General features: G+C 43.6%; 1 protein-coding gene across 1 annotated transcript in view; it reads left to right on the plus strand.

Moving 5' to 3' along the window:
* TPK1 (thiamin pyrophosphokinase 1) overlaps positions 1–22,392 on the plus strand; it is a 364,520-nt gene that overhangs the window by 155,785 nt on the left and 186,343 nt on the right. Inside the window, exon 4 of the mRNA XM_068152550.1 lies at positions 19,937–20,009. Coding sequence (XP_068008651.1) covers positions 19,937–20,009 — 73 coding nt within the window. The remainder of the gene's footprint in view (positions 1–19,936; positions 20,010–22,392) is intronic.

The raw sequence follows: 22,392 nt of genomic DNA on the forward strand, positions 1-22,392 counted from the left end.
CTTGAGGCTTTTTAGCCTAGAGAAGACTGAGGGGGGATGTTATCAATACTTAAAGGGTGTGTTTCAGGAAGATGGGGCCACTCTTTTTTCAGTGGTGCCCAGTGACAAGAGGCAACAAACACAAACTTGAATGTAGGAAATTCCATCTAAATGTGAGAAAGAACATTCCTTATGTTGAGAGTGGTGGAGCACTGGAACAAGTGCCCAGATGGGTGATGGAGTCTCCATCTCTGAAATCACTTCAAAACCCATCTGAACGCTGTCCTGTGCAACCTGCTGTGGGTGACTCTGCTTCAGCAGGAGGGTTGGACCGAAAGGGCCCTAGAGGCTCCTTCTAACTCCCATCATGCTGTAATTCTGTTAATTTTCAAGAGTACTTTCAGTTTCTCCCTGAGGACAATTAAGTAACACCTTCAGTTAGAGTTCTTCTGTCATTCCAGTAAAATATGGAACTCTTACCTCATTATCAGGCACATTATCATGCACATAGGTCTGTTCCTCTCAACTTTATACATTTTTCAAAACCTTATCAACCTGTGAATTGATGACCTCTAGTATTAAAATGTGTGGAAAAACTTATCTAGTAGTGAAGGGACAGGCTACACTGTCATTCAGATCCTCACTCCTCTGTTAAATTATATCTCTAATGACACTTACATCATGTCACCTGTGGTGGTCTTTGGGCTATTCCTAGAGCATCTCAATACAGACTAATTCTAAGTGCATAACTCTCAACTCATCTGTGTCCAGGCTTTTCCAATACTGCACCTGCTCAGAATCACAGAATTATTGAGGCTGTAATAAACCTCAGAGATCATCAAGCCCAGCCTATGACCTAATACCACCACATCAACCAGACCATGGCACTAGGTGCCACATCAAATCTTTCCTTAAACACCTCCAGGGATGGCAACTCCATCACCTCCCTGGTCAGTCCATTCCAGTCTCTAATTACCCTTCCCATGAGGAAGTGCTTCCTAACATCCAACCTAAAGCTCCCCTGGTGCAGCTTCAGGCCATGCCCTCTAGTCACAAGTTGGAGAAGAGCCTGATGCCCACCTTACTACAACTTCCCTTCAGGTAGTTGTGGAGTGTGATAACATTCCCCCTGAGGCTCCTTTTCTCCAGGCTAAACAACCCCAGCTCCCTCAGCTTCCCTCCAGTCCCTTCACCAATCTCGCCACTCTCCTCTGGACCTGCCCCAGCATCTCAGTATCTTTCTTGCAGTGAGTGGCTCAGAACTGCACACAGTACTCAAGGTGAGGCCTCCCCAGTGCCAAACACAGGGGCAGAATTACATCCCTACTGCTGCTGGCCACACTGTTCCTGATACAAGCCAAGATGCTATCAATCTCCTGTGTCACCTGGGCACACTGCTGGCTCGTGTTCAGCCTACTGTCAACCAGCACTCCCAGGTCCCTCTCAGCCAGGCTGCTCTCAGTCCACTCATCCTCCAGTCTGTAGTACTGCATGGAGTTATTGTGGCCAAAGTATAGGAGGCTGCACTTGGCCTTGTTAAACCTCATCCTGTTGGCCTCAGCCCATCGGCCTAGCCTGTCCACATCTCTCTGAAGTGTCTTCCTACCTTCCAGCAGATCAATTCTCCCGCCCTCAACTTGATATCATCCACTTCTGCTGGCATAAATGGCTGCTGATGGCAGCAGGAATATCCAACCTCAGAATTTCTTCCCTGAGGAACAGGTGCTGTTCTTGTGTATAAAAAGAATGGCTTTGGGTATGCGTGCATCGCTGCATTTGTATTATTTATAGGTAGATCTGTGTCCTTAAGATCTATTTCTGTTTCTATAAGAGAAGTTAATTAGCATGTTGAAATTCAGTAAAAGATGACATTAAAGTGGCAATGACTAATAGAACTTAGTAGGGTAGCAGTTAAGGGGTTTATAAATATTTTTTTAATCATAATAAATTGTGAAGTTGATACGAGAGGGTGTTGTAAATAATTTTGTTATAATAAGCAGGGCAGTAACAGCATCAGAGTTTACATTAAAAGATCTTTTTCAGTTTCTGTACTTGATAGAAAATTAGCTGCACAAAGACCAAGATGGGGTCTTTGGAGATGCTTGTCCAGAGTGAGGTGTTCTCTGTCTGACAGCAGACAAAAAGAGGGAAGGGAGGAGGACTGGGGAGAGGATAGCCTGAGAACAGAAAACTGTCTTATCATGTGTACATTTGTAATGTTCCTAATGCCTCAGTCACATGTGTAGGTTTTTTTTCTGTGAATGCTATTTATAAGTAAGCACTAAATTCATACACTGACCTGCCTGGATTTGATACCTACCAGTAGTTATGCTGTCATTTGCGCTCTAAATGCTGTATTGGGAAGTAATAGTAAACTAAATGCTGCAAATACAAACTGGAGAGCTGGCTCAAGTTCTCTCCAGACCAACTTCCCTTCACAGTAAGATTTCCTTGCTTTTGATGAAGTATTAATGACACCAGCCAGCCCAAACCACACACAATAGAAGTTTGGTGGATGAATTCCAGCCACTGTTTGGTATTGAAGACTTAATGGTGGTTAGTAGTATGTAACTATTTGCTTTACTGCAAACACACTGTAGCACCCTGGTCTAACTAATGGATTGGGAGAGGTGGACACAACACACCAACACTTACTTCTTGAACATAGTTAAAATTGTTATATCCAAGGGAAACAAGCACAGCAGCACAACAACCACTGCTGTTGTAACTGCTTTACTACCAGTCTCAGCTATTTTTAAGTGAACTCAGATTTATATACACTTCAGTCAACCAAGTTTTCAGTATAGCCTTGGAGACCTTTCATGGTGTCATTTTGATTTCTCTTGGTCATGTTTGCACTTTCTTGGGTTTTGTGGGGTTTTGGGTGTTGTTTACTTGTGTTTTTTTTTGTTTTGGTAGCAAAAGTTGTTTGGAAACTTGCTCACTTTTAAATGTAGTAAAATGTCAGAAATTAATTTTACATCCTTTCTGATCTTCAAAGTCTGAGTATAAGCACAAATTTGCTTATGAACTTGAGTTGTGTGTTGAATTCCTAGTAGGTTCTGACTAACACACTGTTTTGCATGTAGCTGTGCTGGTTTCAGTTGATGTGAAGGGTCGACAGAACATTTCTTCTGAGGAGTGGCTGAGGGAACTAGGATTGTTTAGTTTGGAGAAAAGGAGCCTGAGGGGAAACCTCATTGCTCCCTAAAACTACTTGAAAGAAGGTTGAAGCCAGGTGGGTGGTGGTCTCTTCTCCCAAGTGACAAGCAATAGGACAGGAGGAAATGGGCTCAGGTTGCATGAGGGGGGGAGGGGGGGCTAGACTGGATATTAGAGGAAACTTCATCCCCAGAAGGGTGTTCAGAGTTTGGAATAGGCTCCCAAAGGAGGTGATGGAGTCTTCCAATATGATCTGAAGGAAGTGTTATTTGCTCACCATAACCTTTTGCAGAAGTTTGCTGCTTTGATGTGTTATTTCTCAAGTTAGACCTGCTAATTCTGTACCAGAAACAAGAAACATTGCAGACCCCTGTGTCTGCTATGACAGCCATTGCATGTTGCACTTGGGATCAGTGTTTCCTTGGTAAAAGCAGTTTACTAAGCTGCAGGTGATAGACGAGTAGGTCAGATGAGTAGTGTGGCCTCAGTAGCCAGTACTCAGGTATGAGGCCATGTCTGAGAAGAAATTACCTGCCTCATTGTTTTATCATTTAACAGCTGTGGGCTAAATTATGAAATTATTAATACAATCTAGATCCTCAGCTTCTGTAAGTTATCTTGACTCGATTATCTGGTAGCTGAAGATGGGAAAAGGTTGTACCTTCTGAGGCACTTTGAGGGGGCAAAGGAAGCTCTGAGAAGCCAGAGGCCCTTGGGGATTTGGCAGGATGCTTGGACCAGTGCAAAATTCAGGAGTTTAATCTCCTGTAGAACATTTCCCACCCTTTCACTAGATGCTATGGCTGCGTGATTACTCTTTCGCCTTCTCAAATAGGCTGTCCAGGGAGAGCGAGGCAGCTTCCCTGTGGTGGTGATGCTTGAGTTCTAAACAGATGTTTTCTTCTGGGGGCATTGGAAGCCACACTGCCTGCCAGAATTAGATATCTGACTGCAATAACACCAGAGGAAGCTGTTAACAGCAAGATTAGCATGTTTCCATCCACTTGGGAGAGCAGACAGCCCATAGAGTGGCCAACACATTATATTGGTCATAGACATAGAACATTGACACAGAAAAACTGAAATGCTGGTAGAAAAACTATCCCAACTGGGTTCATCAAGCTGTGGTCAGAAGGCAGATTTATTTATACTGGAGTGCTGTGGATTTATTTTGTTTCTCAATTTCATCCCTGTGTCAGGTAACCATAAAATAGGTTTTTATTCTCTAGTCAGAACTTTTATCAGAGCAAATTTTAATTGGAGCTATGCTCACAAGAATGAGTTGTTTGAAATACTTGATTCTTAGTGGAGAAAGAGAGAATTGCTTGTGTGTAGCCATAAATGTAAGCCTGCTGACCATGCCACACTAAATATCCATAGTGGTACTTTGACTCTGTAGAGGTGGTGACACTATGAGGAGCACAGGGATTAGAGTAAGATCTCTCTGCCAGCTGCAGAAGCCTTACCCAGTTGTGGTTTGGTGCTTCAGTGACGCCAGAGACTTTTCCACCATTTCCTTCAGAACTCCTGAGGACATCCCCTTCACCATTGTGATTAGCACTAACTGTAAAAGAATTTCTACTAAACTTTGCAATATGTCATTGTCTGAATCACAGGTTTCAGAAAATTAAATAGGTAGGGTGGTACACTGTGCAGCTAAATTGTGTAGAAATAGGAGAATACTCCCTGGAGTTAATCTGATGGATGTGAAGATGCTGTTTGGTAAAGGTTACTCAGCATCAAACAGAGCCTATCTCTCATTTTGTATGCACATTTATTTTCTGCTATCTCTCTAATTAATTCTGCTGTGCTGCTGGACAAGAGGTGCAGGTACCTTTTGAAATGCTAATGCTCTGGTGGAATATCCTGGTTCTCTGTCAGCTCCAGAGAAGCTGCAGCAGAGGTCAGCATCAAAGGGTTTAATAAAGCTTCCCCCATGCAGTGACACCAAATTTCAGCCATACAGAGATAGCAGACTTCAAAGAGCTGTCTGCCATTACATGTCTCTTCTCCATTCTTTGCTGCATAGGCTAAAAACATGAAGTGATGAGTTCTATTGTTTTGTGTAGCCCAAGTATTGTCAGGACCCTCGGTGTGTTGTTTCTCTGCAAAGTACCTTTATCAGTGTAAGGGCTCAAAACCTGAAGGAGTTTGTTAAAGTATCTAAGATATTCAAGTACATCTCCTACAAAAGGGTCAGCAGTTTGCTCAGTGGCTACTCTACAGGACAGAAGACATTTTTATTAACTTTGTAGGAGTCAATTTTGCCTTTTGGTGGCTATGTTCTAGATTCATAGAAGGATTTGGGTTGGAAAGGACCTTAAAGTTCATCTAGTTCAAACCCCTCTGCTATGGGCACTGACACCTTCTACAAGGTGAGATTGCTCAAGTCGCCATCCAGTCTGGCCTTGAACACTTCCAGGGAGGGGGCATCCATGACTGCCCTGGGCAACCTGTTCCAGCATCTTACCACCCCCACTCTACCCTCTTCTAGTTTCAACCCATTCCCTCTTCTTCTGTCACTGTAAGTCCTTGTAAAAACGGCATGAGATTGAACACATCCAAGTGCCGGGTTCTGCACATTGGCCACAACAACCCCAGGCAGTGCTACAGGCTGGGGTCAGAGTGGCTGGAGAGCAGCCAGGTGGAGAGGGACCTGGGGGTACTGGTCGATAGTAGGCTGAACATGAGCCTGCAGTGTGCCCAGGCAGCCGAGAGGGCCAATGGCATCCTGGCCTGCATCAGGAACAGTGTGGCCAGCAGGAGCAGGGAGGTCATTCTGCCCCTGTACACTGCACTGGTTAGGCCACACCTCGAGTACTGTGTCCAGTTCTGGGCCCCTCAGTTTAGGAAGGATGTTGACTTGCTGGAACGAGTCCAGAGAAAGGCAATGAAGTTGGTGAGGTGTTTGGAACACAAGCCCTATGAGGAGAGACTGAGGGAGCTGGGATTGCTTAGCCTGAAGAAGAGGAGACTCAAGGGTGACCTTATCACTCTCTACAACTACCTGAAGAGAGGTTGTATACAGGCAGATGATGGTCTCCTCTCCCAGGGAGCCAGTACCAGAACAAGAGGACACAGTCTCAGGCTGCATCAGGGGAGGTTTAGGCTGGATGTTAAGATGAAGTTCTATACAGAGAGAGTGATTGCCCATTGGGATGGGCTGCCCGGGGAGGTGATGGAGTCACCATCATTGGAGGTTTTCAGGAGGAGACATGATGGGGTGCTTGGTTAGTTGTTTAGGTGGGTTGGATTTGTTGATGGGTTGGACGTGATGATATTGAAGGTCTCTTCCAACCTGGTTTATTCTAAATAAATTCTAAATAAAAAAGTCCATTCCTGCCCTTCTTGTAGGCTCCCTTCAACTCCTGGAAGGTTCCTATAAGATGTTCTGTTTCCAACTTAAAACTTCATGTTTTCTGAATAGTTGTTTTGTTGAGGGTGCCAGAGCACTGGAACAAGCTGTCCAGAGAGGTTGTAGAGTGTGCTCTGGAGACTTTCCATACCTGTTTTGATGCTTTTCTATGTGGCCTGTCCTAGGTGACCCAGCTTTGGAAGGGGGTTGGACCAGATGGTCTCCAGAGGTCTCTTCCACCCCCCACCATGCTGGGATTCTCTTGTTTTTAATGAATTTTTGCATGGTAATTCACCTTTTATAGCTGCTCTTCCTCTATGTAGATATTCAGGTATCTCTCTTAGAGCCATGAAACAGCCAATATAAAAAGTGATGTGTAGATGGTAATCAGAGAAGAAAAAAAAGAAAAAAAGATATTAAAAAAAAAAAAGTAGGCCCAGACAGGAGAAACATAATTACACCTTCTGAAAACCTGCAGATTGTTCCTTGCCTACTTGGAACAGATTGCTCAGCAAGGGGATAAATCTCTTCTCATTGCACTTGTGAGTCACTGTGTAGAAATAGCTCTAGAGCATTTCAGCTCCAAGCAACTCACTGTGGCTTCAAGCCCAGAAGCAGCAAAGGACTTTGTCAAACTCAACCTCTCATGCATCAGTGATCTTCCCTGTATTTGAAAGCACATAAACAGATACTACTCATAGAATCATAGAACTGTTTTTGTTGGGAAAGATCTCTAAGATCATCGAATCCAACCATCAGCCTAACACCACCATGGCCAGTGGTTCACCACAGAACAGTGGTTCTTCACCACCTCCAGGGATGGCAACTTCACCACTTCACTGGGAAGCCTGTTCCAATGCCTGATCTCTCTTTAAGGAAAGAAATTTTCCTAATATCCAATCTAAACCTTTCCCTGGTGCAACTTGAGGTCATTTCTTCTTGTCCTATCACTTGGGAGAAGAGACCAAGCCCCATCTCACTCCAGCCTCCTTTCTGAGAGTTCTACAGACAAAATCATAGAATCAGTAAGGTTGGAAAAGACCTCAAAGATCATCAAGTCCAACCTGTCACCCAAGACCTCATGACTACTAAACCATGGCACCAAGTGCCACCTCCAATCCCCTCTTGAACACCTCCAGTGATGGTGACTCTACCACCTCCCTGGGCAGCACATTCCAGTGGCTAACAACTCTCTCTGTAAAGAACTTTCTCCTCACTTCGAGCCTCAACCTCCCTTGGTGCAGCTTGAGACTGCATCCTCTTGTTTTGGTGCTTATTGCCTGGGAGAAGGGACCAACCCCCACCTGGCTCCAACCTCCCTTCAGGTAGTTGTAGAGAGCAATAAGGTCTCCCCTGAGCCTCCTCTTCTCCAGGCTAAGTAACCCCAGCTCCCTCAGCCTCTCCTCATAGGGCTTGTGCTCAAGGCCTCTCCCCAGCCTGGTTGCCCTTCTCTGGACACATTCAAGAGTCTCAATGGCCTTTTTAAATTGAGGAGCCCAGAACTGGACACAATACTCAAGGTGCTGTTCTGAGCCCTGCTGCTCTCAGCAAGGATGAAAATGCACAGCTCAACCCCCCTTTTTCAGAAAAAAAAAGAATCCCTTTTGCCAAGGATCCAACATCAAGACATGGTGCTTGAGCCTGTGAGATGCTGGGTTTCTTCTGAGAAGTGCCAAATGGTTTCAGCTTTGATTGGCACTAAGGTGATGATAACATTGCATTCATATGTCCTTTGTTTTAAGCAACACATCAGCCTGTAAGTAATTTGAGTTCTCTTTAATACCTTTATCAAGGACCTGAATGAGGGAATTGTGTGCACCCTCCGTAAATTTGCAGATGACACCAGATTAGGTGGAAATGTTGATCTGCTCAAAGATAGGAAGGGTCTGCAGAAGGTTCTGGACAGGCTGGATTAATGGGGTCAAGCCAATTGTATGAGGTTTAACAAAGCCAAATGCTGGTGCTGCACTTGGTTCACAACAACCCCAAGAACACTCCAAGCATGAAACAGATTGGCTGGAAAGTTGCCCGGCAGAAAAAGACCTGGGGTGCTGTTTGACAGGCGACTGAAAATAAGCCAGCAGCGTACTCAGGTGGCCAAGAAGGCCAATAGCATCCTGGCCTCTATCTGCGATAGTGCGGCCAGCAGGACCAGAGAAATGTCTTGAAACTATGTCACAGGAGGTTTAGGTTGGATATTAGGAAATATTTCTTTCCTGACTAGGCTGCCCAGGGAGGCAATGGAGTCTCCATCCCTGGAGCTGTTGAAGACGCATGGGGACATGGCACTCTGGGACATGGTTTAGTAGCTATGGTGGTGTTAGGTTGATGGTTGGACTCCATGCTCTTAGAAGCCTTTTCCAACCAAAACAATTCTGTGATTCTGTAATCAAAAAGAATCTACAGGTACAGGTAGCAGGCTCAGGGAGGGGCTCGTCCTGTGTACGCTGAGGTTTTCCTGAAGTGCTTGTACTTACCTGAACACAGCACCATTGAAAACAAGTGAGCAGTTCTTAAATCTTGGAGCAGCACTGTTTTGTGGTGCATTGATTGTAACTGGAGAACAGTTTCAAATATTGACAATTAAAAAGAGAAATGCAACACTCATAGGTGCCATTAACTGGCTTTTCTTTGCCACTGAGGGAGAAGGTTTCAAGGCAGGGTGTTAGCTGCTTGAATTTTGTTAATGGTAATGGGAGCTGTCCCCTGCAGAAGATGTCCCCCTAACGTGTGCTTTGCATAGCATTTTGAGCTGAGGGTAATATTTTCTCCAATTTATTGCAGGTTTTTGGGTTCTTTTTCTTTCATTATTTGCAAGGTGACACTGCATACAAGGCAAACCTAAATGAGTGCATTATTGCCCTCATATCTGCACAGGCTTTTATCTTGTTCTCTAAATCATGGTACCTGCAAATAAAAATAACACTTTTATGCTCTTTAACACTAAGCTCTTTAAAAAGTAAGGAGAAAAGAGGCTTTTCTCTAAGGTTGCCAAATACAGAATCATAGAGTCGTTTCAGCAGGGAAAGACCTCAAACTTTGAGTCCAAGTTTAAGACCACCGAGTTGATGTATTACCAATTATTTTAACTACTGAGTTACCTGACTGTCATCTGTGGATTCAGTGACAGTCTGTGCAAAGAATCCTGGCAGAGTCACAAGAATCTGCTCTCTGTGTATGACCTGATTTGTGCATATCCTCACTTTGGTTAAATATGGTTACTCTTATTGTTTCCTCTTTCCCCCCTTTTTTTTTTTTCCTTTCTTTTTTTTAAAAATCTTTTAAACTCTCCTCTGGATTTATTGCAGTGTACAAAGTGTTGTTTCAGAATTAATGTTCTGTGTGAGAATTTGCATGGAATCATAGAATGGGTTTGATTGGAAAAAGTTTTTAAGATCATCAAGTCCAATCATTCTCTAACTCTGCTAAGTCTGGTGCTGAACCATGTGTCTCAGCACCACATCTCTGCCTCTTGTAAACACCTCTAGGGATAATATATGCATCATGAGCATTAAGGTTTATTTAGTTCTTTGAAGAAGGTGTAGGGAGTTGGGATTTTTTTTGGTGGTTTCTTTGTGAGTTCATACCATGACTACCACAACATTGTCATCACTGGCACCCTAAAACAAGAATTATTTAGAGCTAAGAGAGAGTTTGTGGGCTGAAGTAGCAATGATGTAGATCACAGAGGCAGAAAACAACTGCATTGAAGTCTTGACTGGGAAATAGAGAGTGGAGGAAGTAAGGACTGTGCTTTAACTGGTCGTCCTGCTGGAAAGCAGCTGCACAGAGAAAGACCTTGTAATCCTAGTTGACTCTATGTTACCCATGGGACAGCAATGTGCCCTTGTGGCCAAGGGTGCCAGTGGTGTTCTGGAGTGCATCAAGAAGAGTGTACCTAGCAGTTCTAGGAAGGTTCTGCTTCCCCTCTACTCTGCCCTGGCAAAACCACATCTGTAATAATGTGTCTGGTTCTGGGCTCCCCAGTTCAAGAGAAAAAGGGATCTACTGGAGAGAGTTCATTTGAGAGCTACATGATGATTAAATGATTCAAACATCTCTTCCATGAAGAAAGGCTGACAGACCTGGGGCTATTTAGTCTAGAGAAGAGAAGGCTGAGAAGAGATTTTATCAGTGTTTATAAATATTTGAGGAGTGGGTGTCAAGATGAAGATGCCAGTCTCTTTTTGATGGTGCCCATTAATAAGACAAGGAACAATGGATAGAAGCTGGAACACAGGAGGTTCCACCTCAACATGAGGAGAAACTTCTTTACTGTAAGGGTGCTGGAGCCCTGGAGCAGGCTTTCTGGAGAGGTTGTGGAGTCTCCATCTCTGGAGACTTTCAAAGCCCACCTGGATGTGTTCCTGTGTGACCTTGCCTAAGTGATCCTGTTTTGGCAGGGGGCTTGGACTAGATGATCTCTGGAGGTCCTTTCTAAACCCTACCTTCTTATGATTCTGTAACAACTATAATAACTGTTGGAGTCCTTTGTGTGCTCTGTTCCAGGGGAACCAAAACAAAATGCCTTTTTTTTTTTTTTTAAATGGTCAGTTTTAACCTCATTAATTATACTGGTATTTTGTATTTGGCTTCTTTGGTTCAGGTGTGACCCTTACTTGTGGTAACATTGTAGGTAACACCAGGAAGGTGTTTCTAGATTAAATAGATGTTAATTCTGGAGTTATCTCACAGTCTGACATTTATCCTTTCCCTAGCAACTGGCATCTGAGGCATCTGAGTGTGCTGCTTTGAGTCAAAATATAAATGTCATCAACTTGTGCTCTACCTGTCTCTGGGAATTAAAAGGGCACTTTGATCTTCACAGCAGTTAACAGTATTTTTTGGCCAGATTTACAGAGACTTCACCTTTCTAATGAGAACAGCCCTCACTTACCCTTATAGTCAAGACCAATATCTAGGAGGACAAGAATAACAAAATGGTTGGAGTTGGAAGGGACCTCTAGAGATTATCCACTCCAACCCCCCTGCAGGGAGTGTCACCCAGAACAGGTTGCACAAGAAAGCATCCAGGCAGGTTGTGAAAGTCTCTAGAGAAGGAGACAAGGTGGAGAGGCATCTTAACAGTTAGCAAATACAGATTTGGGGGCTTAATTTTTATTTGTGTTATTTGGTTTTGACATTTTGTTTGGGTTTTGATTTTTGGTTTTGGGGTTTGGTTTTTTTTGGTGGTGTTGGGGTTTTTGTTTATTTGTTTGTTTGTGTGAAACTGTGGTTCTAATATTTATCCTAAAGTAATAATGGAGTAGTTTATTTTCTGTATTCTCAGCTACTGGGTACTTACGAAAGTCCATGTTGGCTTTGGTGACTTTGCTTCTGAAGTCTTCAAAGCGTAGGATCAGTTGAGACTGGAAAAGATGTCTAAGATCATCAAGACCAACCATCAACCCAACAGTGCCATGCCCAAAAAAACATGTCTTGAAATGCCGTGTCCCCATGTTTTTTGAACACCTTCAGGGACAGTGTCTTCACCACCTCCCTGGGCAGCCTGTTCTGATGCCTGACCATTCTTTCGGGAAAGAAATTTTTCCTAATATTGAACCTAAACTTCCCCTTGTGCAACCTGAGGCCATTTCCTCTTGTGCTATCACTAGTTACTAGGAAGAAGTGACCAAGCCTCACTTCACTCCAGTCTCTTTTCAGGGAGCTGTAGAGAGCCAGAAGGTCTCCCCTCAGCCTCCTTTTCTCCAAACTAAACAACCCCAGTTGCCTCAGTGACTCCTCACCAGACCTGATCTCCAGACCTTTCTCACCAGCTTTACTGCCCTTCTCTGGATCCACTCCAGCACTTCAATGCACTTTGTAGTGAGGGTCCCAAAACCTAACACAATGTCTTAACATACCTTCATTTTGAGGCCTGTATGTACCTCTACGTCTGCAGTATTTTACCTTCACTATATTTTTTTCTGCTGGGAAGCAACTTGTGTGTATCTATAAGTCCAGGGTAAAAGGCACCAGGTTTGAAATGTATTTTTAGTAGTAAAAAGTGTGAGGAACCCACTCTGAACCCTCAGACAGAACTGGGACATGTATAGCTTGTCTGCTTGGGTTTGCTTTCTGTGCTGTAACTGAAGGAAGCCAAGGGTACCACAGATACTGCCTTTAAATGTTCATGTCTCTGATGTTAACATTTGTTTAATAAAGGTTAATTGCAGACAATTATGTGCTAAAGGAGCTACATCAGAAGAAAAGTCAATAGTACTAGGAAACTGTAACTTTGAATTAATGATAGGACTGAGCAGTTATGCCAGGCAATTTATTTAAGGAGGCAGCACAGTTTTTTATTATAGACTGCTAAAGTGTGATGGGTTGGGTTGGGGTTGTTTTTTCTTTCTCATAACTGTATAAAGAGGCATATTTACCACTCCACCCTGAATTTATCAAGTGAGTGAATAAAGCACCAGCTATTCTGAGGTTTTAAATTTCACATGCTCTTGATTAGTGTTAAAAGCTTAAAAATAAAATGCCTCTTGAATTAAGCTATGTCCATTAGATGGGTTTCTTGAGGGCAAAAGGCAGAGTTTTGCTTGTTTGGCATGAGAACCTCAGAGTGTAAATAGGTTTTATTTAATTTGTAATTCATGTCTACTACCAGAGTTAATTACTGGGTATTGGTACCAGTGACTAAAGTTTCATTAACACCACCATGTGCCAGTAAAGATTAGGGGTTAACCTGCTGGTAAGCAGCTCCACAGAGTAGGACTTTGGAGTCCTGGTGGACAGTAACATATCCATGGGACAGCAATGTGCCCTTGTGACCAAGAAGGTCAGTGCTATCCTGGGGTGCATTAAGAAGAGTGGGGCCAGCAGGTCAAGGGAGTTTCTCCTCCTCCTCTGCTCTGTCCTGGTGTGACCACATCCAGAGTATTGAGTCCAGTTCTGGGTGTCCCAATTCATGAGGGACAGGATATAATAGAGAGTGTTCAATGGAGGCTAGGAGGATGATGAAGGGACAGAAACATCTGTCTGAAGAGGAAAGGCTGAGAGACCTGGGGTGGGTGTCAGGAAGAAGTTGCCAGTCTTTTTTCAGTGATGTCCTGTGGTAGGACAAGGGGCCATGGAATGCAGGAAGTTGCACCTCAATAAGAGGAGAAACTTCTTTACTGTGAGGGCATCAGAGCACTGGAACAGGCTGCCCAGAGAAGTTATGGAGTCTCCTTTTCTGGAGACTTTCAAGACTTGTCTAGATGCATTCCTGTCTGACCTTCCCTTGGTGAACCTGCTTTGTCAGGGGCATTGGACTTGATCTTCAGAGGTCCCTTCTATCCTCTACCATTCTGTGATTAACTTTCCTTGAAATGGTGCCAAACTTGTGAAAATTTATGTTATTCCTTCAGCCCAGCATTCTGGGAGTTCACAAAACTGTTCAATCAACATTCAGCTTATATCAAATTTGGATAAATCCTCTAGCTGGGATTCATCTCAAAACTTCTGAGAAGTTGTGTTGTTTTTTCTTGCTAAGCTAGCTAAGCTTTTGAAGGCTTCATATTGAAACTCTGTGAATTTTTTTTTTTTAAGTTCCATATGAAACATAAGCAGTTTAATATGGATCTGCTTTCAGGTCCTTACCTGAAGCAGTCCCGGCCCTCCTGACTCCATGCTCATTTTAGATGGATGCTGCATGTCTCTACAATGCCCTGATGAGAAAAGAGAAGACCAAACAACCAAACCAGAAGAGCAACTCCCCAAAAAAAGGGAAAGAGGATGAGAAGTGAAGAGAAAGCAAAGCTCTGGCTGACCCAAAGACTCTGTGGTGTTTTTATTGCTCGGTTCTTGGCATTATGCTGCTTGACAGCTCTAGAAATGGTTTGGTATGCTAGGCTGATCTCACACGGATTTTTTACTTTGGGTCCCATTAGGATTATGGATCTGGCTCACTCCTGATAAATGCCTGGGTAAAGCAGCAAAGGATCAAACCAGCTGAGCTAGTCATGACCTTATATGCATAGTGATAATTAAGAGCTAATGAGAGTGGTAAAACATGGTTCTGCAATGCAGTAGACTGCATCATCTGGACTGCTTAGAAATTCAAATTGTTAATTGCACTTTGAAGAGGAATAGAAGGCATCTTTTGCCATCACAGGCAAAAAGATAACTGCCCTCCCTTAAAGGATGTGTGCCATGTATGTCATCCTCAGTATGGTTAAGCTACAGAATAAGAATTGCTTGTGAATTAGAGGTCAGAGGGTGGGAAGTCGTGGGTTAGACTAATCTAATACCTGATTTTAGTTCATGCTTTCATAAGGGCTGATATTTCAAATTTTATGGAAGAGCCTTTCCTGTTACTCTTTCTGACATAACTAATCATAGAATCATAAACTCAATAAGGTTGGAAGAGACCTCAAAGATCATCAAGTCCAACCTGTCACCAAGACCTCATGTCCACTCACATAGTATTAAGACCAGTATGAACTTCTCCAGAGTCTGTTCTGTGCTCTGGAGTAAATACAGAAGTGGACCAAAACCAAGTGAAAACCAGTTAGCACAGAATGTTCTTACGTCACTTTATTATGGGCTTTTGTATATAAATATATTAAATATATATGTCAACTATTTCCCTTTTTTTCTTTATCAAATAGGGCTGACCTCTGGGGTTAGTTGTCCTAGGACTACTCTATGCACAATAGCTCTTCTTCTCTCATGTTAATTGGAGAAGAGCAGAGCTCCCACTAAATTCTGCTCACTTGATTTTGGCAGTTTGTTTTGCAGAACTCAAGCCAAATGTAGCTATTGATTCGTGGCTAAATGTTGGCTTGTTTTTGTTGGCTTGCTTTGTCAATGAACTAGAAAGAGCAGCCATCCTCTTAAGATAAAGCTGAAATGTTTTACGGTGTTTGTGCAGGCAGTGCAAGCTGAGATTTAATTGTGAAGGATATGTTTTGGATTCTTCAGGAGTACCTTTATGCATTTTCCTTGTTTCTGCTGTTTGTCAGAGGGAAGAACAAGAGAAGGAAGAGATGATGGTCTTCCAGGAAGAGACTGTGTTCATTCATGTGAGGGTTAGTCTCTGAGAAACCTTGAAGTTCCCAGCCATGATTCCTTACTCTCTGTTAGACATTTCTGGCTTGTGATGGCTACAGATGAACCATTTAGAGAGGATGTTTTGAAAATGGACATTAGTGCTTCCTGGCAGAGGAGACCCCTACAGGAGGTGTAGCCAGGAGTCCTGGCACAGCACATGGGAAGTGCAAGCAGGATTCTTATTTGCTTTGCTTGCAAAATTTCCCACAGGATTCAGCGAGCTTTTGTCATTGAAATGGTTTCACTTTGAATGAGGGAAAAAGCTGTGCACAAGTATTTGATTCAGAGAAGATACTTTTTTGGCTTATTCTGCTCCTGGTTATGCCTCTTGAAGCACTCAGGAGAAGTGGCTGATTATTTAAAAGCACTGCAGTCTGAAGTTACTGCAGAGAAAAAAAAAATTACAAAGACACTTTTGGATTTATGTGCTACATTTCAGTAAGATAAACAACTTTAAAACACTAGCTTTTTCATCAGAGTGGATGTGTGTGTCATACCTAGTTGGCTCTCTGTGACAACTGGCTGTTTTTCCTGCCTAACCTGCTGGAACACATCCAGGGCTTGCATTCAGGGCCGCCATAGTAACACCTAAAGTGAGGTCAGGAGGAAATGAAAGGAAAATGGAAGAGATTACCTGGAATTATTTTTTTTTTTTTTTTAAGACTTATTAGAATAGAATAGATGGGCAGAATCCAACGGCATGAGATTTAACACATCCAAGTGCCGGGTTCTGCACATTGGCCACAACAACCCCATGCAGTGCTACAGGCTGGGGTCAGAGTGGCTGGAGAGCAGCCAGGCAGAGAGGGACCTGGGGGTGCTGGTTGATGGTAGGCTGAACATGAGCCTGCAGTGTGCCCAGGCAGCCAAGAGGGCCAATGGCATCCTGGCCTGCATTAAGAACAGTGTGGCCAGCAGGAGCAGGGAGGTCATTCTGCCCCTGTACACTGCACTGGTTAGGCCACACCTCGAGTACTGTGTCCAGTTCTGGGCCCCTCAGTTTAGGAAGGATGTTGACTTGCTGGAAAGAGTCCAGAGAAGGGCAACGAAGTTGGTGAGGGGCTTGGAACACAAGCCCTATGAGGAGAGACTGAGGGAGCTGGGGCTGCTTAGCCTGGAGAGGAGGAGACTCAGGGGTGACCTTATTGCTCTCTACAACTACCTGAAGAGAGGTGTAGACAGGCAGATGATGGTCTCCTCTCCCAGGCAGCCAGTACCAGAACAAGAGGACACAGTCTCAGGCTGCGCCAGGGGAAGTTCAGGCTGGAGGTCAGGAGGAAGTTTTACACAGAGAGAGTGATTGCCCATTGGAATGGGCTGCCCGGGGAGGTGGTGGAGTCGCCGTCACTGGAGGTGTTCAGGGGGAGACTTGATGGGGTGCTTGGTTACATGGGTTAGTTGATTAGGTGGTGTTGGATGATAGGTTGGACGCGATGATCTTGAAGGTCTCTTCCAACCTGGTCTATTCTATTCTATTCTATTCTATTCTATTCTATTCTATTCTATTCTATTCTATTCTATTCTATTCTATTCTATTCTATTCTATTCTATTCTATTCTATTCTATTCTATTCTATTCTATTCTGGAATTAACCAGGTTGGAAAAGACCTTTGAGATCATCAAGTCCAACCTGTCACCCAACACCATCTAATCAACTAAACCATGGCACTAAGTGCCTCATCCAGTCTCCTCTTAAACACTACAGTATCACCAAGGTTGGAAGAGACCTCAAAGATCATCGAGTCCAACCTGTCACCACAGACCTCATGACTAGACCATGGCGCCAAGTGCCATGCCCAATCCCCTCTTGAACACCTCCAGTGATCGTGACTCCACCACCTCCCGGGGCAGCACATTCCAATGGCCAATCACTCTTTCTATGAAGAACTTCTTCCTAACATCCAGCCTAAACCTCCCCTGGTGCAGCTTGAGACTGTGTCCCCTTGTTCTGGTGCTGGTTGCCTGGGAGAAGAGAACAACCCCCAGCTGGCTACAACCTTCCTTCAGGTAGTTGTAGAGAGCAATGAGGTCTCCCCTGAGCCTCCTCTTCTCCAGGCTAAGCAACCCCAGCTCCCTCAGCCTCTCCTCACAGGGCTGTGCTCCAAACCCCTCCCCTTCTCTGCCCTTCTCTGGACATGTTCCAGCAAGTCAACATCTTTCCCGAACTGAGGGGCCCAGAACTGGACACAGGACTCAAGGTGTGGCCTAACCAGTGCTGAGTACAGGGGCAGAATGAATTCCTGACTCCTGCTGGCCACACTGTACCTGATACAGGCCAGGATACCATTGGCTTTCTTGGCCACCTGGGCACACTACAGGCTCATGTTCAGCCTACTATCAACCAGTCCCCCCAGGTCCCTTTCTGCCTGGCTGCTCTCCAGCCACTCTGACCCCAGCCTGTAGCACTGCATGGGGTTTTTGTGGTCGATGTGCAGAACCTGGCACTTGGTTGTGTTAAATCTCATGCTGTTGGACTCTGCCCATCTGTCCAGCCTGTTGAGGTCCCTCTGCAGAGCTCTCCTACCCTCTAACAGATCAATACTTGTCCCCAGCTTGGTGTCATCTGCAAATCTACTGATGATGGACTCAAACCCCTCATCCAGATCATCGATAAAGACATTTGAACAGGCTGGGGCCCAGCACTGATCCCTGGGGGACACTGCTAGTGACTGGCTGCCAGCTGGGTGTGGCACCATTCACCCACTCTCTGGGCTTGGCCCTCCAGCCAGTTCCTAACCCAGCACAGAATGCTTGGTGATCAGTATGCCATTAGAAAGTTTTCAGAAAGGTAAAAAGGCAGTGATTTTAAATTTCAGTGTTGAAAACAGACTTTACCTTGAGGTCAGTCTCATAATGAAAGAGCAAATCTGATTTTCTGTTCAGTGTTTGCTGGTTTTGAACTGCAGTGATTTAGCCATGGAAAACAGAGCACTGAAGCATTTTTAGTAGCATTCTGTGTCCTTGATGTGAATGCAGAAGGGACTGCCTTTCCCCCTGCCCTGGGAGCATCACTTTTGGAGGGGTTATTTTTAGAACATCTCCTTTGATAACAGCCACAGTAGGAGCAGAGAGCAGTGGATTTGAAATGCCATGGTTGAATGCCATGCGAAGTAGCTCGCAACAATTGTTACTTACCAGCTTCTGCTGAAGCAGCTTTCAGTTTTCAAAGGAAATGGCAGGCAGTGACCACACTTCTCCTTTGAAATCTTTGAACAGGGCCAAAGCACAGTATTTGTTTAGATTTTACTGATGTAGGGAGTTTGGAGACCCTGCAGCATCCTTCTAAAATCACGTAGAAGAAAAATATGGCCCAATATGCTGCTCCCGGTATTTCGTTATGCAGCTTGGGCTGTAAACTAATTTGCTTGATGAATTCTCATACCCCTCAGTAAAGTAGAGTAAGCTTGGAGAAGAGAAGTTATGTATTGAATTTATTAGAAAACACTAAAATCACAGTTTTAATTGTGAAGCCTAGTTCAGCCTTATCTATTGAAAGAGTAGCAACATTTCCACCTGTCGTCTTAGCTGCTGCTTAAAGCTCCAGGAACTGTGCAAGCCATATTTCTGGGAGGGGGGTCGTGGGGGTGTATTGTTGATTTTTCTCCTACAAAAATATTCTTAAGCTGTTCTTTCCTGTATCACAGTTGTAGTTTCATTATGAATTTGGTTAGAATCTATACAGTAGATATTTTGAGGCATTCAGCAAGTTTAGAAAAGCAGTGGGAAGCAAGCTGAGGTAGATACCACAGCATCATTCCTGTGTGCTTCGCAGCAATATTGCTGTTCAAATGATGGCTAGGATTTTAAATCAAGTTCATGCATGTTTTGCACATCCAAAATATGACTTCAAAATTACTTGAGCATTTGGCTTCCATCTTCTGAGGGAGTATTTTTAATAATCAAGGAGAAGAGCAGAAATCAGGTGACATCAGTAACAACTGAAATACAAATCTCTGGAGCATTTGTGGCTTGCCAGGTGACTGATAAGCATCATCATCGCCTTCTGACAGGTTATATCCTCTGAGACTTGATGTACAGCACTCAGATATGCTTCTCCAAATACTTTGCAGATTTATACATTTGAAAGATATTTGAGAGTGGTCCTAGAACCATACAGATGCAAGTTTGGCTTACCTTGACCCAAGGAGATGCAGAAGAATCTAAGTGACACTTAGGTCCTTCAGCAAAGAAGGGACACTTGATTTACCAGGTTTACAGTTCATCTGTTACCTTATTTTGTATCACCTCCTATCAACTCTTGTTTTAACATGTTTTTAACTAACTCCTGTTCCCTTGAGAGATTAATGCTTGTACCCTTTAGTACTCTTGAGAAAATAAATATTTAATGTGGCAAGATGGATTAATTTTTCGTTTCACTGCTTGTTGCTTTCCTTTCAGCTTTTTGCCTGATTACATCAGTGGTGATTTTGATTCCATTCAGCCTGAAGTCAAGGAGTACTACAAGGTCAAGGTAAATTAAATCACTTTGAGCTTGTGTGTGTTGGAGTACCGGAGGATCCAGCCCATTAGTGTCCCCATTGGTCATTAGTGGTTCTGGCTTCACTGGTTTCTTTGGGGTTTTAGCTGTGAAAGCATCTTCTAAGCTCAGATGTTGTGCTCTGACTCGCACTGTAGTAGTGCTTAAAGTAAACATGGGAAGTGTGGTGCTGCCCCAGTCCTGCATATGGGTGCAGTTTCGTAGCATCAGCTCAAAAAGTAGCTGGTACATTGCTGGAGACTAGAACTAGAAACTAGGATAAAACTTCCTGAAAAATCTGTGACTTTTTGACTCGGTGAGATACAGAGCATAAAAGTTTAACCTCCCATAATTCCCACCTGGCTGGCACCCACAGACTTTCTGGAGAGAGGTTCTCTGTGATTTTTGTGTGATATGACTTTCCCTTTTTATCAGGAAGCTGCAGATGGAGACACCTGTCTCTTTCATCACCCACTGAAGCATTCAATTACACCCTGACTACTTCTGCTTCACTAGTGGAGTGCCCTCCTTAATGGGTTTTTGGACGTATTCCTGCATACATTAATTTATTCCCAGTGTAGCCACCGTGATTCCAGTGAGCAACATAAATGTAAACTCTTATTTCTTAAGGCTTAGGGCTCCAAGTTCTGCTTTTAGTTGACTATTTGTTATTTAACACTTCATCTACCTGTCTGTATAAGCTCCAGTGCTGAGCACAGCGTGTTACCCTCACCTCTTGGACAGCACATTTGGCAAATTTCAGCAGATTTCTGTCATTTCTTCAGAATTTGCCTCAGTGTGCCAGCTTGCCTTTGCAGCAGGCTGTGCTTGCATGAGCAGTAGGAGTTTGATTCTTGTGGGTTAGTAGACTTAAAGGTCATAGAATTATAGAACTATTTCAGTTGGAAAAGACCTTTAAGATTATTGAGTTTAACCATTCTCTACCTTCACCAAGACTGGTGCTACACCATGTCGCTCAGCACCACATCTCTGCCTCTTTAAACACCTCCAGGGATGGGGATTAACCACCTTCCTGGGAAGCCTGTTGCAGTCTTTGAGAACCCTTTTAGTCATGAAGTTTCTGATATCCAACCTAAACCTCCCTTGGTGCAATATGAGGCCATTTCCCCTTGTCCTGTTGTTTGTTTCTAGGGAGTGGAGACCAACCCCCACCTCACTCCAGCCTCCTTTCGAGAACCTGTAGCAGATGCACTGGCAGTCTTTGTAGAACTTGAAGTGCATTGGAAATTACACTACACAATGCAGGGGGGGACTTGTGGTGCTGTTTCTGTCATTGCAGTTTCATCTGTTTCTCATCTTCGTGGAGTGTTTCTATTATAGAAACCTTTTAAGCACTACTTTGAAGTTTAAGAAGCCATTTGTGTTGCTGTGCCTCAAACAAGGCTCAGTTTCTGAAGTTTTGAGACCAAAGACATTATCTGAAATTATACTAAATCTGTACTTATGCCTGGAAGTAAAAGGTTGAATCCAGTGCCCTTTGAAATCCAGATTATACTATTTATTAAAAATCTAGTTTGGCTTTTCCACTATGCAAACTTCATCTGCTCTAAAAGCCTTCTGTAGACTTAGGATCCTCTGCTTCAGATCTGTAATTAAATGCTGCAAACTAATTTACAAGTCCACTGTTTTCACTAGTTTCTTTTTAAACCCCATTGAGCTGCTTACTTTTGCAGGCAGTTCTGCAGCTGTAGCTATTTCCTTTCCCTATTATACCTGCAGGGTGTAATGGTTATCAAGGTTGTAGAAATCCTTAATAGTATGGGGTGAGGATTGTCTTTTTTGGTCTGTGATGATGCACCTGTAATTAGATTTACAAAATATGTTTGCAGCAGTGAGGTAGTGTTTGTACATCTCCCTAAATTCAGCATCTTCTTCTCAATTACATGTTTTAGTGTTGTATTCCCTGCTTGCTTTCTGAGGCCAAAAGCTGTGATAATTTTAGGAAATCACTATGCTAATTGATTTCTCTCCATTATATTGTTGTAATTTTGATGCATATAAACCCACCGAGTTTTGCTGTGACTATTCTAATTTACCTTTTATCCCTAAATCATGTAATCAGAGAATGCACTGGGTTGGAAGGGACCTCTAGAGGTCATCTACTCCAACCCTCCTGCTTACTGCAGGAGGGTCATGCCCAACTAGGTCAGGTTGCTCAGAGCCCCATCAAGCCTGACCTTGAATGCCTCCAGGTATGTCAGTATTTTGTATAAACCTAATTTTTAATACCAGATTGGATTTTAGATTTTAAGGAACTTAAATCCTTTAAAGCATCCTTGTTAGACTGAACAGTTTTGTAAGAAAATAGTTAATTATAGGGTATGATTCCACCTACCTCCAAGCCCCTGCCCTTGGC

The sequence above is a fragment of the Melanerpes formicivorus genome, unplaced genomic scaffold (genome assembly GCF_026170545.1).
Source record: "Melanerpes formicivorus ecotype bairdi unplaced genomic scaffold, bMelFor1.0.p_v2 SCAF_24, whole genome shotgun sequence".
NCBI lineage: Eukaryota > Metazoa > Chordata > Aves > Piciformes > Picidae > Melanerpes > Melanerpes formicivorus.